Source organism: Montipora capricornis, chromosome 12 (assembly GCF_036669925.1).
Source record: "Montipora capricornis isolate CH-2021 chromosome 12, ASM3666992v2, whole genome shotgun sequence".
NCBI lineage: Eukaryota > Metazoa > Cnidaria > Anthozoa > Scleractinia > Acroporidae > Montipora > Montipora capricornis.
The window spans coordinates 13,756,979-13,775,601 of NC_090894.1; the positions used below are offsets into that span (position 1 = coordinate 13,756,979).

General features: G+C 39.8%; 1 protein-coding gene across 1 annotated transcript; it reads left to right on the forward strand.

Annotated features, from left to right (window-relative positions):
- Window positions 1-6,623: 6,623 nt before the first annotated feature.
- On the forward strand, window positions 6,624-18,623 carry LOC138027900 (uncharacterized). Its single transcript, XM_068875520.1, has 6 exons — window positions 6,624-6,944; window positions 9,955-10,229; window positions 11,083-11,197; window positions 11,414-11,459; window positions 14,446-14,572; window positions 16,941-18,623. The coding sequence occupies exons 1-6, from the start codon at window positions 6,869-6,871 to the stop codon at window positions 17,463-17,465; spliced, it is 1,164 nt and encodes a 387-aa protein (XP_068731621.1). The 5' UTR covers window positions 6,624-6,868; the 3' UTR covers window positions 17,466-18,623.

Below are 18,623 nucleotides of genomic sequence, written 5' to 3' on the forward strand. Positions count from 1 at the left end.
AACAGTACTACCATTTCCTTTGCTTCTTATTATAAGCAGTGGAAGAGTATTTAGTAGCTTTCTTGGGGTTTCCATCTGCCGTCGTGGCAACCAGACTAATACTATCAGGGTCTCTTCGTATTCTTCTTCACGAAGTAGGCTCCTTTAAGGTGAACATCGCTGCTGGCTCGTAATTGCAAAGAGCGGACGTTGAAGGCAGTTGACAAACGACACTGGCCACAGAAGAGGCGCCACTCCATGTTTGCAGGTCCCTCCCTTGCATAAGCTGTTCTGTCAGTACGAAAACATTCTCGTCAATGTTGACTGACTCCAGTTTTAGCTCTAACTTCAATGTAAAAAAGGTCAAACTCGTCGCGCACGTTTTTGGCTGTTTCGGTATTTACCTGCCGGGCTCCGCAATCTCTTTTGTTCCCCACGAGAATAATCGGCATGTCACGACTGCATTTTTCGCGAACCATTGCCACCTACCGGCGTACGTTCACAGGCGAATCCCACGAAGTGACGTCAAACACGACAACCGCGCCATGACAGTACTGGGGAAGAGAGCTGGCGGTGTCAAACTGTCCTGATGTATCGACGATTTTAAGAAACACAGATTTGCCTTTGGTTGAAGTCGTTCAGTCGACAACCTGAGCGGAAGTCATCTTCAGAGTCAAGTGACACTTGACTCTGAAGATGACTATCGCTGAGGTTGTCGAAACGTCAGTCAATGTCATCTTCTCAGGACTAAACTCAACGGACGATCGTATTATACTTAATTATTGTTCCATGTGTTCCAGGATGCCAAGAACACGCTCCTGGTTTTACCATGCAAGGGGCCCTAATATCAAATATCACGGAGCGCCATTGCGTTTGAGGTCCATATTTCATTGTGACCATTGTTTTGCAGACTGTGCCTCAGAGCCTTCGTAATAGCTTCGTTTGAAACCCCAAATGCAAATACAAAGCGACCTCAGATATATTTTCTTCAACAATATGAAAGCGATCGTTTCCCTCCCTTCCGGTTGTTTTCAAGGCTTATCCAGGATCGCTGATAAATCCGAGTTGAATGCTGGAAAAGCGCTGCTCGCTCATGAAAATGTTCTTTCATTTTAATTTGGATATTTTGCTGCATGAAAACTGAAACACAAAGAAATAACAACAACTTTTCTTGTAGAGTTTAATGAATTGCAGAGTTTGAAACGGCGCCTCGAATTCCAGCCATCGCACCAGTATAGGAATGAGTAAGTTCCCACTCAGCTATCGAAGCAGCTGAAATCACATAATTGTTTTGAGTAAAACAAATGATTACTTTGTCGTGTCGTATCTCATTGAAACGGGCTTCAGTATTGGCCAAAAGCACAATAGAACGAACAAAGGTATCAATGGATTTAGCACAGAAAACAATAGGAAGTACGACACTATACAGGCAATAGGGAGCTTAAGATCTACGACGGCGACGTCGACGAAAACGTCATCTCAAAATACAACTTTTCTCTAGTAAAAGTCTTTCGCGATTATTCCATCTTGTTCACGTCGTACAATGTGGGCGAAGTATCCTAAAAATAAATTGGTACGAGCGGTTTCTGACCGAAAATAGAGAATGAAAGATTCTCTGTTGCATGCTAACGTTGTCGTCAAAACCTAAAATTCAGTGATTTCACGTTGTCGTCAGGCAGAGAACCGCAAAAATATGAGCTAAAATCCGTGCCGCACGTGCAGCACGATTATTTAGGCGCTTTTAACCAATGAGATCATTATTTTCTGGCGTTTTCGACGACGTCGTCGTCGTAGATCTTAAGCTCCCTAATAAAATATAGTGTTCAACAAGAGGTACGACCCTATCCTATCATTCCCCCGCCCCAACAGCGCTCCGTAACAATTCGCTTTCGCTCAATTTTTTTTATGCTATGACATTGTCAAACAATAGCGACCTTAAGCAAGGAGGACCACGACGACTACGAGAACGCTACATAACAATAGGTTTAATTAGGAAAAGCAATAGTTCTGCCCGCCCTGCACGTGCGTTTTACATTTTGATACATTTCTTTGCCGTTCTTGTCTTGACAACGACGTGAAATGATCAAATTTGAGGTCATGTGGAGGACGAGAGCACTTGACGATGAATTTTCAGTTTTCTCTCTAAATATCAGCACCGTTCTTACCAATTTTATTATTGGAATGTGGATTCATATTCGCCATGCCGAGCAACTTGGAGTAATCGCAAAATTATTACAATAGCGGGAAATAAAATTTTTTAGACAACGTTCTCGTAGCCGTCGTCGTCGTCCTTGCTTAAGGTCCCTATTAATATTATCGTTAGTGAACAATTGTTAAACAAAGTTGATTTTAAAAAGGAACTTTCTCAGAATGGCGAAGCTATTTCTGGACCAGTCAGTTTTGAATAAGAAGTTAGTAAGTTTCGGATCGCAAAGCTAAGCTAAGCTATTTTTGGACGAGTCAGTTTTGAATAAGAAGTTAGTAAGTTTCGGATCGCAAAATTGTCAATGATGGTTCTGCATGGTGTATTTGGTTAATACTCATCTGTTCCACATATTGTATTACTGGAACGCACCCTTCAACAAGACATGTCTCGGTATGAAGATCTCTGCCGAACAATATCCAAATTTCGTCGTCATTAAGAAAAGCAGGTGAGCGCTCATTCACTCTATCGCTGATTGCCGATGGGCAATATCGTAACTTATTATATGACTAGCTCCGTGAGCGGGCAAGATGAACCAAATCGCGCGCTCTGATTGGCTACCCGAGCGGGCAAGATGGAGCGATACTGCCCGCTCGGGATTTCTCGCTTGGTCCCGCAAGATCAAAGATCATTTTTTGGTGTTTTAAGTCATATAATAAATCCTTTATTGACCAAGATTGTTCGGTCAAGATGACTGGATATTGGCCTCGTTCTTTTTTTGCGTGTTTATGGACCTCGACTTCGTCTCGGTCCATAAACACGCAAAAAAAGAACTTGGCCAATATCCAGTCATCTTGACCTCACGCTTGGTCAATAACCCATACGTACCACTTGGCCTGGCTGAATGGAAGAAGCCAATTGGCCCACAAGCTTCCTTACAAACAGGTGCTTGTCTTGTGCAGGGGTTTAATGTTCAGTGTAGCTCTACCGGAAGCTCCAAAGCAAGAATTGGCGTTACTCGTAACAACGGAGCCCAGTGCGATTCTTTTGACTCAAGACTCGGCTTTGGCACTGGAGGTTATCATGATCCCACCAATTCGTGTGGAAACGAGGCACATAATGACAAGCATATCAAAGCTATGGGATATATTTTGGTGCAGTAAATTGTTTCCGAAAGGACTTCTAGGCGCTGTAATCAATTAAGTAGATAGTGCTATATTTCCGAAGACAGAAAAGCTTCCATATCAGGAAAGCAGTGATCGACTTTTTAAACTCAAACCCCTCTAGAGTCTTGAAAAACCTTACACAAAGGAATTTCTCAGAGTTACCAAACTATTTCTGGATGAGTTTTTGAATAAGAACTTAGGAAGCGTCGGATCGCAAAAGTTCTGCATAGTGACCGCATTTTTGTTGTTGTTGTTGTCGTTGTTCCACATATTGTATTATAAAAATCTCAAACAGTACACGTGCTTTCATTGGTCAGTTAGGCGTGTGTGTATGACAGTACATGATCATGGCTATCACGCCACGCTCTTCGCTTTCCAAGAGGACGTTATAATTATTTTAGAAAATCATCAGAAGACTTTTTTCGTGTTTGCATAGTCTGAAGAGTTCGGAAGTTAGAATTTGATTCCAAGACATATACAGTTTCCTTACAACAGAACTTGGTCTACGCAAGACTACTGAAGCTGCATGCATATATGAATCTCAAGTACTTGCCACCAACTTTGCAATTGCTAGTACCGATCGAACTGCTCAGTAACAACATAGGAATGGATCTGCTTAGTCTTTTGGGATTATTCTACTGTGTGTAGGACTGAAATAGAGAGAGATCACTGGTCGAAGGAAAGGCCAAATCCACGAATGAAGATAGATTCTGAATCGGAAAACCTATTCAAGGGAACTTTGTAAAAGGGTCTGATTGATCAAGATAAGCTCTTGAATGATATATTTCATGATGAAGCTACGGTAGAGGATTAAGAAAATAACACAAACAGCGGTGATAAACATTGTATTCCACGCATTTTTATAAAACTTGACGTTCCGTATGCTAGTCAACACACATACGAAACGTCAAGTTTTATAAAAATGCTTTGGAATACAATGTTTATCACCGCTGTTTGTGTTATTTTCTTAATCAAGCTACGATGGCCTAAGAACAAGAGTTTATACGATACGGCAGAGGACTTGTGTGAAGCTCTTAGAATGCTCGGGCTCATATACGAGACCGTCACTCATTCCGTGACTGAGTTCGGCCTCAGTATACAATTGAGTAACTTGCTAGTGTTTCTTTATTTCTTGCAAGTAATAGGGAAATCATTGTTCACATTCTTTGCCTCATTAGCATTCTCGTCCCCAGAGTCACCCGGCCCTCTTAGCCGCTAAAGGCTGAGCACGAAAACCAGTTCTTCCTTTTCGCGTGCGAAAGCCCCTGGGAACGAGAATGTCTCATTAGCACAGGCCTATCGTTTTTCAGTCCGTCAACCGAGAACAAAGTAATGAATATTGAAAGTGCGTTGCATAATGAGATACGACTCTCTGAAAATTTGAACCCGATATTTCTTTGAAAATTCGAAATTTAAACAGGAGAACGTACTGGATCATTAGCTCCGTTGCACCCAAGAATTTACCAGTTTTATTTTGATGGCTAATAACATAACTGGCTCGTTATCAAAGCCAAAAGTCTTAAAGTCTTTGGTGGTAATCAATCCGTGTAAAAAGCATGATGCCTTTTAATTTCAGTAAGGTCGTGTGTTGATGAACCAATGTGTAAACAAGGACTTCAGCAAAGTTTCCTTTACAGTTGTAGTTTAATCAAGTATTTCATTTGTCAGTGTTGTTAATTTGTTTTGAAATGAAAATTCAGTGCTTAAGTGATAATTTAGTGTCGCTCTGTCTTACATGACTCCCGTACTTATCCATGAATTACATACTGAGAATTTCGAGGTCCTCAATTGTGAACCTTTTGCGTCCTTCCCAGGGCAATTGAACGTTACACTGAGCGATATTTAGTAAAGGACAAAAGCAAAGGCACGAACACTGAGATAAGTATATGTCAGCCTTTTCAACCTTCAGCACTGGGAAATTGTTTTGCAACTTCAAAATGTATTTGTTTGCAAAGAAAATGCAACAATTTGAAGGAACAATTGCATCGATACGTCCTCGCATTCTTCTGGCCGGAGAAGTAAATATTTCAACCTCAAAGTGTGTCTTTCCGGTAATTTGAAGGCGTTGTAGAGTTAGTCCATCAAAATCTCTAGTCTGGCCATTTAGTTCTGTCAAATGGAAAGCACCCCAAGTTACTCTTCACAACATGTTTTCGAAATCGTTGTTAAATCTACAATACTCGTCACAAATCGTTGAAACAGACACCGTTTCTCTCGAATTTTCTGGAAAAATCCTGAGATTTCTACTTCACACTGTTTTCCCAACTGAAATGTGCCTTCTCCCTCCCCAATGTTGAGCCACGCGTGTTTGTGATACCCAAATCAACATTGGGGAAGGGGAAACCGCCACAAGGGTTTCAAGATTTTTGACGAGTATTGTAGTTACGGGGAGTCTCGCAATTGGGAATTCCTCGAAGACCAGAGGACGTTAAACGGCTGGAACAATTAGAGTCAATGTGTTATCATTTCTGAAAAGTGAGGAAATAATTTCTTCTACTACATCGCAAGGAATAACACACTTCCCCCCCCCCCCCCCCAAAGAAAAAAAAAAAAGAAAAGAGTGTATTGCGTGCGCGACAAATGAAACCATTCTTTAGTTTACTTTTACTGGGTACAGCTCAGTATCACTAACCATTAGCATCATTTACAAAGTGCCGCACATTGATTGCGTATCAAATAAAAATAGGTTGCTTGCTTATTAAGGTCCACTGAACAGCTCAAATACCCAACCAAGCACTACGCGTGTAAACTGTCTTTCCACTACAAACGCATCTCCGGCGCTTCATAGAAAAGCGCTTAAAAAATGGCAAGGTATTCTGCTGTTTTTTTTTTTTTCTGATCAAAATCCATTTTAATGTCACAAGATCGTGACAATCTCCCCTGAGCATCGTCGAAATTTATATTTTCAGTAACAAAAGGCAAAATTCTGCTTCGGTAAGGCTCATCAGTTGGCTGAAGAGGAGCCAACGTGCAATGTTCAGCTTACTTAATTGCTAATTGAACGTTGTTGGTATTTACGCCAAACACCAATCACTGAATTATATCATTTTGACGTATGACATACGATAACGGACTACAACGCTAAATTTAAAAAGCAATATTATATTTAAGTTTAATGGCAGGTAAATAATACACTCCAACTCAAGAATTATTTATTACGGAAGTATGAATCTTCAGACGTAGATGACAATGTAGCAGATGTTCTCACAAAACAATTTGTTTTCATTTTTCGGCGGGAACGTTCTTGCGTATTTTTAAACTACTTTATCACGGAGTTGGTAAGACTCGTTAAAACCGGCTATCAAATTATCGACAAACTTTCTTCAATTTCTCCCACTCTTTTAATAACTGAAGTTAAACTAATGAAGTGAGTTATGAAGGTTCAGGCTGTGGCGCTGAAGTTTCCCAATTTGGCTAATGAGATTCTCGTCATCAATATTTAACAAATTGTTTTCGGTCTGACAATCACTGCGTATGTGTTAGGGTGTTGATAAAGGACGAAGTAAGCAAAACATTTTCATCAGTGAAAAGCTAAAAGCAATATTCACGCTCTTCATCTTTGGGATTCATTATACTCGCCATGTTCTTGCATGTAATATGCTATTTGCTCCTCTTCGTTTTTTTTCCTGTGATACGAGAAGGAAATCGTGCGATTGGTAAGTTATCTTCTCCTTTTATCCGCGTTTTTTTTTCCACCTCAACATAACTAGCTTTACATCATGATTCAATGTTGTTTTGACTTCAAGTAAAATAGCTTTATCAACACCGCTAGAATTTGAAGCCCAACTGGATATCCAGTTTTCAAGGCAAGATTTGAACACGGAATATCCAGCTCCCAAACAGTCTACTCCATGTCGCCTCCGTATCGTCAATTAAATCAATTCTTTCTGCAAAGAGGCGTTTCCACATGGATATCCCACCCAAGCTAATTGTAAGATATCAACTGTAACTTGTTCAACAAGAACAACTTGTTCAACAAGATAACTACTACAAAAGAATATCCTCTTCAAAAATAGCCTTCGCCACAACGGATAAGGTCATAAGAAAAAGAAGACATGATTACCAGCTTCCTCGAATAAGAACTGAGAGATTTAAAAAGTCGTTTATATGAACAGATGCAGGGGCACCCAAGGAATCTGTTCCTCGCATTATCTGTTCCCCAGAGAAATCTTGCTGGCTGGCAAAAATACAGGTGTTTCGATGAGCTGGCTGGGAAATTTTGTTATTGATAGAGGTTTTGCCAGGGAATTACTAATTTTTTTTAGCATTTCAACCCGAGCTGGCTGTAGAAACTCTGAAGACTGAGGACGACTTAAAAAAAAAAAAAAAAAAACCTTTCCCTCTCCCAGAGAATAGTCACAAACATACGACGGCTGGTCAGAGTGATTGCGCTTGCGGAGAAAACCTGTTTTGTCCCGGTTTTGTCGCTTTTGTTAGGTCGTTTTGGATCGAGGGATTTTAAAGCGCGCGGAATTCCTGGCTGGGAAATAAATTTGATCCTCTGGCTGGGAAACCAACCAATTTTATCTAGCTGGCTGGGAAATTTCTTGTGTGTCTTGCTGGGAAAAAGGAACAGATAATGTTTTCCCAGCAACACTGAAAAACACCTGAAAATGCCTTAATAACATTTATTTTCATTAACTGGGGTATAATAGTACATTTTACAACAAATTGGTCGTTGGGTGCCCCTGCAGATGCCTTTCTAAATTTATATAACTCGTTTTCCTTGTTTATGTTCTTTATTTGTAACTTTAGAATTAACGTAATGTTTTCTCTTTTTAACATATAGAACTTCACGTCACGTTGTTGAGTCTAGTTTTTAAATAAATGACTTAAATTTAAATTTCTGGTCAATCACAGGGGAAAAAACAACGAGGAATGAATAATGTTTCGGTGATATTGTTGAAGAAACACTGACTCTTTCCTTGTTTACGGGGGACGCGCAACATTTTTGTTCCGAAAGCAAAGTCAGTTCAGGAGATCGAGAAGCATAAATGTTTTCAATTCCTCAGAAGTACTTTGGCGTGACTCGAGAGAACTGATTCCAGGTTTGCGCGCTATAACACCTCTTCTTCGCGGTTAGGTTTTTTTAGAAACAGGCTATTCGGATTTGCTTCCTCTCTGCTTATTTTTCTGTAGCAGTACGAAATGAGTTGGTCGCGACGGGTACGTAATCAAGCTGAAATGCCTTCCTTCTATTTCTCGTAACAAAGAAAACTTTCGAAAATTGTGAACGTGTGATTAAGATTGAAATCCTTAGACCGCCGCGCGAGCCTCGGTAAGTATAGCATCAGACAACCGCATAGAACCTGGAAACTTAGGAGTCACTGCCAGGAGAAATAACTAAATAAAATGCTGGATTTGAAATGACCGCTACAAAGGGTTAGATGATCTGCAGTCTTCTCAGATAGTAACGAAGAACATGCAGTAGACTTGATCGATTAACTGACCTCAAGCAGAAACTGAGCGACGACTGCTAGGAGAACACCACGAGACAATAGCTTTAATATTAATGAACAAAATTATGACAAAGGCGTGTTACACTTTGGAGCATTTCCTCGCCGTTCTCGCCCGAAAACAATGGGTTTTCACGTCGAACGGCTTCCAGTAATCACAAAATTAACGCAAAAAAAGGAAAATAATATTTTTTGATAACCTTTTTATAGCCGTTGTACGTCGTAGTCCTTGCTTTATCTCCCAACAGAAGAGTAGAACCCACAAAAGTAACCATACACGAAGAAGGTAGCCATAAATACGTATATTTACACAGAAAAATGTGCTATAAGAATGGTAAATCACATTATTCCCGATTATAGTTTGCTTTGCTCTCACACACTGACAGTGATGAACTAACAGCGAGATCAAATTCCGGAGCGGACTTTCATTAAGTATTTAATAGAATATGCATCTTTCGCGAAGAGATTAGGGGTGCTTACCATCTGTTGGAAAATTCGGCTTGGAGTAACCGTTGCGTACGCGATTTTCCAATAATAATAATAATAATAATAATAATAATAATAATAATAATAATTATAATAATAAATTTATATAGCGCAAATTCCATACTAAAGTAATCTTTAAATGCGCTTTACAGAATCAAATAAGTGAAAAGGTAAAGGTTACATTTATAACGTAAGATATTATAAAAAGTTAATAAAAGCACACATTAGAAATGAAAAACAGAGTGCAATACATAATCAAAATTAAAATAGTGGCGAAAAAGATCTATCGCGCTTAACTTCAGATTATGATAAAAATGCTAAATGAAAAAGGTGCGTTTTTAACTTATTTTTAAAAAATGTCTAACGCCTTGACAAAAATACCGACCAACACCTGGTGAAATTACACTTCCATTGAAAGGTTCCGTTTTCAAACCTTTTTTTCCTGGGCTTACCTTCGCTCAACACTCAATTTCGCACGAAAAAGGGCCTGGAAACGCAAGAATCGGTAAAATGATACAGGAATTTCCGAAATTCCGTTCCAAGTATCTCTGGAGGTACTCCACATTTTCCAAACGAGCTCTACGGAAAGTAACTGTCCCATTTGCATTTAACCAAAATTTCCAGGACTTTTGGCTCAATGTTAAGCACACTCAAGCTTAATTAATATAATATGAATGTCGCCCCCAGAATAAATTCTAAAATTTGCACGTGTCACGTTGTACAGGATTAAACACATGGTATCACCCCGATGTGCGACAAGATGTGTTCGTAAAATACGACTCGCATTATCTGAATGTGTCAAGAGTTGGTACACACACAGTTGCCGATGACTTTGACTGCACATTTCAATGTCTGAGTCATCCCTCTTGCCTGTCTTTCAACTTGGCTGCATCAAGAGGAGCTGATGGCAAGCTCTGGTGCGAGTTGCTGTCTTCTGATCGATACAGAGACCCCGAAGAATTTAGGGTCAACGCAACTTCGCATCACTTCTCTGTTCAGGTGAGATTTACGAAAGGGAGAAGTGATCCAAGAAATTATTTCAGTTGGGAGCTGGTGCTTTCAACTGAATGGCTTCATGGCTCAGTTGTTAGAGTATTGCACCGGCATCTCAGAGGTTACGAGGTCGTATTCCGTTGAAACAAACTGACTTTTTCTGGTGTCTGTAAAAGACAATTGCTTAAATTGTTCAGTTATGTGCGACGATCACTTCGTCCTTTCGTCTCTAATTAACCCACGCTTCATTTAACGTGAGATTTGTATCCTTGCTTAAATTTCGCATATGGAACCGGGCGTCCAAAACAATTGTTGTTCCTATAACAATGTAGAAGTGTCCAAAGTCGGATAATGGGGCATCGTTGCTCAGACAATTATCCTGTGTTCAACTTACACTGTAAACGTGAATAATTTATTTACAATAACGTCTGAAGAAGGTTGTTTGTATCCTGACATGAAGAGTTGCTTCCACAATGAAAACAAACGTCGCCTTAAGATCGTTGAAACACTATTTGTAAAGGCAACTCAAGTACTTCAAGAATTACCCAGCAGCACGTGAAAAACCTACGCGTCAAGAAACGTATAATTAGCTGCTCGGCGTTCACCATTTCATGGCCTTCGCTAACAACTTGGCTCGGTTCTCCAAGCACTTGTGATCACGTGACTGCTATCAAATCTTGACATGACAATACTCGTATCTCAGCATGCTCATGTCAACGAGTAAAAGGATTGACGTGTATAAAAAATAATACCAAAAACAAGTTCGAGAAAAACAGAAAGAATAACCGAAACTCGGTCATTATGTCGAAGTTAAACAATTTTCCGTAGTGTATAAAAGACGACTTTTTTCCCATTTCAGACACAATGTGCCTCCTCATCTTGCCAAAACGGAGGTACATGTGTACCAGACTTGAAAAATAAAGGTTTCCGCTGCAACTGTAAGATCGGCTTCACGGGAGATAACTGCGAAATAGGTCAGTATTTGATGTCGCTTTAAATCGAGCTGCTGGGGTTACCAAGCAGTTTGCGTCCGTACCTGTGATCTTCTGAATGGCATGTTGGTGCTGAAAGTGTTGATCAAGTAGCAGCAAGTTTTTCTGTTTTCTATTACCATTAGTTTTTTCCTCTGCCATTTTGAAAAGAAACTGGTTAAATCGCTGTTGAACTAGCTGTTTTTGTTTCTCTTTCAGCTGCCTCATGCAAAGCCCTGTTCGAAGCTGATACTGAGCAGGACAAGTAAGTGAATTGCATTTCTTTTCCGAAACACTGACGAAAAATCACTCTATTTTCATTGGACGAGAGCAGTTCAGTTTCATCAAGAGAAAATGAGGGGACAGAGAAGGAGGCTCCCGGTCCAGCCCTTGGGATATGTCATGTCCACGAAAGTTATTTTTAGACGAGCGAAAGTCTTCCGAGACGTCCGCATGCAAGCCAACCTCGGCCCGATGTTTGAAAGAAAATATATATTCATCAGCCTTCCACGTGTGCCATCATTTTCTCTTTTCACTAAGAACCTGAGAGCGAGGCAAGACTGCATGCGGACGTCCCAGAAGACAGACTTCCGCTAGTCTAAAAATAACTTTCGTGGACATAACATATCCCGACCAACGCCTTGTGCCTCCCTCTCTGTCCCCTTATTTTCTCTTGGTTTCATTAAGTCCGTAAATTATGTTGCTATGGCGACCAAACGCGCATAACCAAAGGCCTTCAAATCAGAACAAAAATGACTCACTATAGTTTAGCTATTCTTAATGCACACAACGTAAAAACCAAAACAAAACATAATAAATTATGATAAAAAAACAGCACTCAAGTGCAGTTGAAAGTTTTTCATAACGAAACGCGATCGAGAACAATATAAACAAAAAACTCGGGGGATCTCCTCTTTCCTTTTTCACAACCAAATTTATTTACATTGTTTTTCAAGCCGGAAAGCGTTTGAACAAGAGATAAATGAATTTCAGAATCACGTAGTTTTCTTTTCAATATCTCGGGCGCCGCTTCGTTTTGCTTTCAGTTACGGTTTCCCTGTTGATAGAAAGCAAACCCTTTTTCTGGAAAAATAATAGGGAAACCGTAACAAGTCACAATTATTCAACTGAAACAGCTGAGTAATTTTCTTCCCCGATGTAGTTCACTTGAAAATGCTATTTCATGGTATTCTTTCTTCTTTTTTGACAATATAAAATGCTGGTTGTCACGAAAGGACTTACAGAAGTCAATTTTGCACACACAGCTTGACCGGCGACAATGATCTGCACTAGGACATGGTTCGAGTAAATTCACAGGCGAAGCCGAGTGGTCCAGCGGTTAAGGCGCCAAATTTGCACGTGCATGCTCCAAGAAAAACCACGTGTGACATTTTCTTATGTTTTAAACAACTTATATATCAAACACTTACGGGAGTAAAGGAATGAATGGAGTAGTTTCTAAAGAAACTGTTGTGCTGCGTCGGTGGGGAAGTAGAGTACAAAAATTTGGTTTTATAAACGGAATTGATGGATGATTGACCACCGTACAGGGATTCTACAAGCTGACGTTTCGAGCGTTAGCCCTTCGTCAGAGCGAATCGAGGAATTATGGGTTGTGTGTAGTTTTTATAGTGGACTAAGTAGGAGCTACACTTTTGGTAGTAACATGGCAACGTGAAAAATAGGATACATTAGTTAAATGAAATTAAAAAAGCGTTCGTTAATACGGTGAGGATTCAGAGTGCCGATTTGGAAGATAAATTTTTGTTCCAGATTGTTGCGGCTTTCCGTCGTACCTTGATGTAGGGAGAGGCCGCAGATAGCCATGTGTTTTTTGGAGCGGTTAGGGAAATTAAAACAACGAGCGACTGGCTTAGATGCATGCTTGTCATTCTTCTCAACATCGCGAAGGTGTTCGCGGAATCGGTCGCCTATTCATCTACCTGTCTCGCCAACGTATAATTTATTGCATAACCTACAGGTTATGCAATAAATGACATTTGCGGAGGTACATGTGAAACGATCGGTGATCTTAACAGATCGCTTAGATCCCGATATTTTGCTAGTGTTAAGAGTGAAAGGACAAGTTTTGCATCGTAAGAGCGCGCATTCGAAAGTGCCGGGTTGTTAGTTAGTTTTGAGCGTGCTTCTAACTAACGCGTTTGAATGAAATAACTGGAGCTTGCGAAAAGACTCTACCAGTCTCGGGATCATTTTGGAGTAATTTAAAGTTATTAAGAATGATACTTTTGACTGTGTGATTATGAGGATGGAAAGTGAGGGTGACGAAACGTATACGTACTTGACAAACCGTACCAGACGAAACTTATACCGGACAAACAAATTCTTTATTGCCGCTCCGAACTCCGAACTCCGAAGAATGACAAGGATGTATCTAAGCCAGTCGCTCGTTATTTTAATCTCCCTAACCACTCCAAAAAACACATGGTTATCTGCGGCCTTTCCCTACATCAAGGTACGACGGATAGCCACAAGAATCTGGAACAAAAATTCATCTTCCAAATCGGCACCCTTAATCCCCACGGTATTAACGAACGCTTTCGTCATTTAACTAATGTATCCTATTTTTCACGTTGCCATGTTACCACCACTAGCATAGCTCCTACTCCACTACACACGACCCATAATTTCTCGATTCACTCTGACGAAGGGCTAACGCTCGAAACGTCAGCTTTTAGAATCCCTGTGCGGTAGTCAATTTACATTATCAACACCGTTGATAAAAGAAATATATCACACAGTAGTATGAAGGTCTAAATCTAAAGTCTCATAGAACAAAAACCATTTCTAAATGAAATCTTACTGGAAGCGCCTAAAGAAGGCGTCCATTCTCAGTCGAATATGTACTCGAGAGAGCAAAATTATGGCAAAGGAAAGGAAACCAGACCACACACAACGGAGTTATAGAGTCATGTAGGGGTGTCAACTCCATTCTACACTCTTGATTATTATATTTTGTTTAGTTTTGTTTACATTGGCTAACGACATTTTTGTTTTCATAATTTAACGTACCCCCACTGTTTATATTTTTTAAACACCCCCCCCCCTTTATCTCTATTTTTTGGGGGGGACCCCCAATTTATCATCAGTTCTCTCCCCCCCCCCCCCCCTACAAGTTTTTGTGAACGCTCCCTTATGAACACAACGTATTTGCTTTAAATACGCGTGTTCAACCTTTCAAAACGCGATTATCGAATGCATAGTTAATTCCTAAACCGTCCAATTTACAGATCTAACACAAGCGTGCTTACCACACTTCACGTGGACTCCGGTCTAACTTCCGTTTTGTGTCACTTTGGAGATTTCGGATGCGGAGCTGGAGGATGGACACCGGTCATGAAGATCGATGGAAACAAGGTACATACAGGGCGTCAAGTGACAAATGCCACTCAGAAAATAGGAAAGACAGTGGCATACATACACTAATTTGTTCTAATATAAAATATATTCTTAAAAAGGCCTTTCTTAAAACTGTTTGGGTCTTTCAAACTTGCGATCTGCAGCAAGACTATTTCATTGCAATTGATTGATTCCCCGATAATAAAAAATGCTCTTTGTCTCATTGGCAACCTACAACCAGTAGTGTCAATGCTTCCAGATCCCCTAGTTTCCTGCCATGAATATCAAAGCGTTTGACAAAATTGTTAGATAAATACTCCAGGGCCATTCCATTTATACATTTAAAAGAGAAAACAAAATCAATAAACAGAATTTTGTCTGAAAATTTTAACCATCGAAGTGATTATCGGCCCCCTGAAATATAATCAAACTTTGTCAGTCTTAACACAAGTCTGGCTGCAAAGTTCTGAACCAAGGGCGGATCTAGGGGAGGTGTACTGGGTGCACGTGCACCCCAACCCCCCCCCCCCCCTCGGTTCCCAAAAAAAAACGTTTTAGTTAAAAAATTCTAAAATTTACAAACGAAATAAAAAACCTAAATAACAGACAGCGGTCCGTTGCGCCTTAAAACCGCTAGTTTTCGGAGTTTTGGCGGAATAAAATGTTGCCAGAAGTGAATGCTTGCCAATTAGTTAGATCTTTTGCACCGCCAGTTGGCTTTCGTAGCAGTGGTCAGCGTAAACCACCAATTAACACAGCCTCATTGTCATTCCATTTCCCGCCATTTGACCTTTCCATCGATCGTCAAGCTAGCTGAAGAAAATCATAATAATGCAAAGTTTTATAGCAGGATTTCTTCAAAAGAAGCAAGCGCCTGAAATTACTCTCATGTTACACTCATAATTCTTCCTAGTAATGTAAGCTTAGCTAAAAAACGGCAAAGCGAATTAAGCTACTAGAGGATATTAAAAGGACAAAACCTGCATTAAGTTAGATTTTTATTTGTCTCATCATTTACAGATTTATCATACTACAGCCCTAACCCTCTTAAAAGCATGTGTTTGTTATACATTGTCTAACATATAAAGATTGGGCTTCCTGTGCATTTCCGTCTGACATGTGCACCCCCCTAGCCAAAATCCTGGATCCGTCCTTGAGAACCTACTGCAGCTTATATACACAGTGATTTTAATGATTAAAAATTAACCGAAATTTATATGGAAAACAGCTGCTGTGTGGCAAGCTTGCCATCCAGCACAAAATTCTCTTATATTTTGCAAACTTTCAAACTGCGCTCCAAAATCACGCACTAAACGTCAGTGGCCTCAAAATTCACATTCTCACTAATTTCATCGCGCTCTTTCTATTTCTGACATCCATATTGTACCAAGACCATTTTTATGATTGAAAGGTCATCTGACACGGTCATGAAAAGGCCGGTCCATTAGCCAGAAATTCCCTTGAATTTAAGTCATGCGCAGTCAACTTTCGTTAAGCACTTCAGAAGCTGAATTAAATTTTCTTATATTCAAAAGTTTATTTAAAGTTACCGCATCTAAAATTACACCTTGACCTTTTTTGGACAAAAAGTAGGTTAACACGTTAAGTATATCCCAACAATTATGCGGTGTGTAAACACGAATTTGTTTGTAATGGTTACCACTCTAACAGCTATCACAAAACGCATAAGGCTGAAAAATATTTGAACTTTTTCTGAATAAAATATTGCTATAAAGACAAAGATACAACTGTTTTTAAAGACATGGTATATTAATAAAACAACCATTGTTCGAAAACAAAGAGATAGAAAATGGATTGAATTACTTGCCTTCTTAATTCCACATGGCAACTGCACAAGCACGGAAATGATCTTCCAGACTCCTCTATATGCTACCAGAAAAATGGAGAATGTTTGGGCATGAGTTTCAGAAGGTTATCATTCAAACAGGCTGTGTTTTTTATTTTCTGCGAAAAGGTTTCTTTTTTTTAAAAAAGAATTTATCAAATTTATTAAGAACTTTATCTCAAATATTTCAAAATGTTCCCCTACACTAAGTAAAACCCTAAAAATAGGAAAAAATAGAATTTTCTTGAACAATAGGAGAAAATGGGAAGCAGACCAAAGGAGGTATGATATTGTGATTTACTCCAACCTGCCTTTATTCCATGAATCGCAAGGCTCCCTGCACCCTCCCCCTAGATCCTCCACTGGCTATTGTTGTCGCTGGTAGCTAATACAGCCAGCAAATATGCGAAGCCCCGAATTTAATGATCCCTCTAGAGTTAACGTACTCCAAACACGCCATTTCAACTGGCCATGATTACTAAAACGTAGCTTGAATGTCTGATCCTTTTTGTTAGAGTTTCATTCCTTGTTTTTGTACAGCAAACTTTCCTCTACGATTCGAGTTTTTGGAGCAACAAGACATCCTACAACCTTCCTGGAGGACAGACTGGGTTCGACATACAAGAAACAAAGTTACCAACTTACTGGAACACATCCTTCAACAAGATTTGTCTCGGTATGAAGATCTCTGCCGCACAACACCCAAATTTCGTTGTCATTAACAGATCGGCTGATTCTCTCTATTCGCTGATTGCCGATGGGCAATATCGCAACGTAAAACTTGGCCTGGCTGAATGGAAGAAGCTAATTGGTCCACAGGCTTCCTTACAAACAGGTTGTCTAAAGGAGGGGTTTAATGTTCTGTGTAGCTCTACCAGCTACTCCAAAGCAAGAATTGGCGTTGTTCGTAACGACTTCAACGAGTGTGATAATTGTGACTCAAGGCTTGGCTTTGGCACTGGAGGTCATTACGACACCACCAGTTCGTGTGGAAACGAGGCCCAGTACGGAGGTGACAACGGTGACAAGCATATCAAAGCTATGGGATATATTTTGGTGCAGTAAGTTGTCTCTTCAGGGACTGCTACACACTGTAATCATTTCAGTAGACAGTGCTATTTACTAGGATAGAAACACTTAACCTTATTAGCACCGAATGGCAGCGATCTAAATTTTTTTTTAACGGAAACCTCTAGTAGAGCCTTCAAAAACCTAACGGTAACGAAACGTTTCTCAGTACACACAAAAGAAGACATTATCGTTAGTGAACAACTGTTAAACAAAGTTGGTTTTAAAAAGGGACTTTCTCAGAATGGCCAAGCTATTTCTGGAAGAGTCAGTTTGGAAGAACAAGTTAGTAAATTTCGGATCGCAAAAATTACAATGATGGTTCTGCATGGTGACTGTATGGTTAATACTCATCTGTTTCACATATTGTATTATGACATAGGTAGTTTAGCAAGGACAACGATGATCGAAAACGTTACTCCAAAATATAACTTAGTGCTTACGGTCTCAAGTATTTCGCGCGGTTATTCGGTCTTGTTCACCTTAAAAAATACGGGCAAACTATCCTGTAAGTAGATGGGTACGAACGGTTTTAAAGTTAAAAAAAAAAAAAACAATCAGAAAACTGAATGGTCCATTGTTTTACGCTCACGTTGTCATCCAAACCTACAATTTGGGGATTTCACGTTGCTTTTATGGAGTACGGCAAAGAAAGGCACGAAATTTCCTTTCTTAACCAATCAACTTTTGTGGCGTTGTCGTTGCCATAGCAGTCGTCTTAAGATAGTACGCGTGCTTTCATTGGTCAATAGATGAGTTTGTGTGAGTATATAAACATGACTGCGTCTCGGGTTTGCATAGCTGCCTCGAATTCTCCCAACACCCCGAGCGTTGGGATCAGGTTATGACCATCATATAACTGTCGCACTTAGCCTCGCTTTGAAACCGAGGTTGTGAAGTTTCCTATTTGACACTCAGTGGAATAATCAAATTTGAAATTAATTGCTGCAACAAGACAATGATTAAAAATAAGTTAGGGAACAAGACGACTTAAATCATGCAGCATTGATTACCGCGTAAGAAATTAATAGTAAATTGATCTACTACTTAGGCTCTGGAGTGTTCGGAAGTGACAAATTAATATTCGATACTTTGGAATAATCAAACATGTCTTTGTAATTACTGTTTGCGGGTCGTAATTAAAAGTTGAATTAT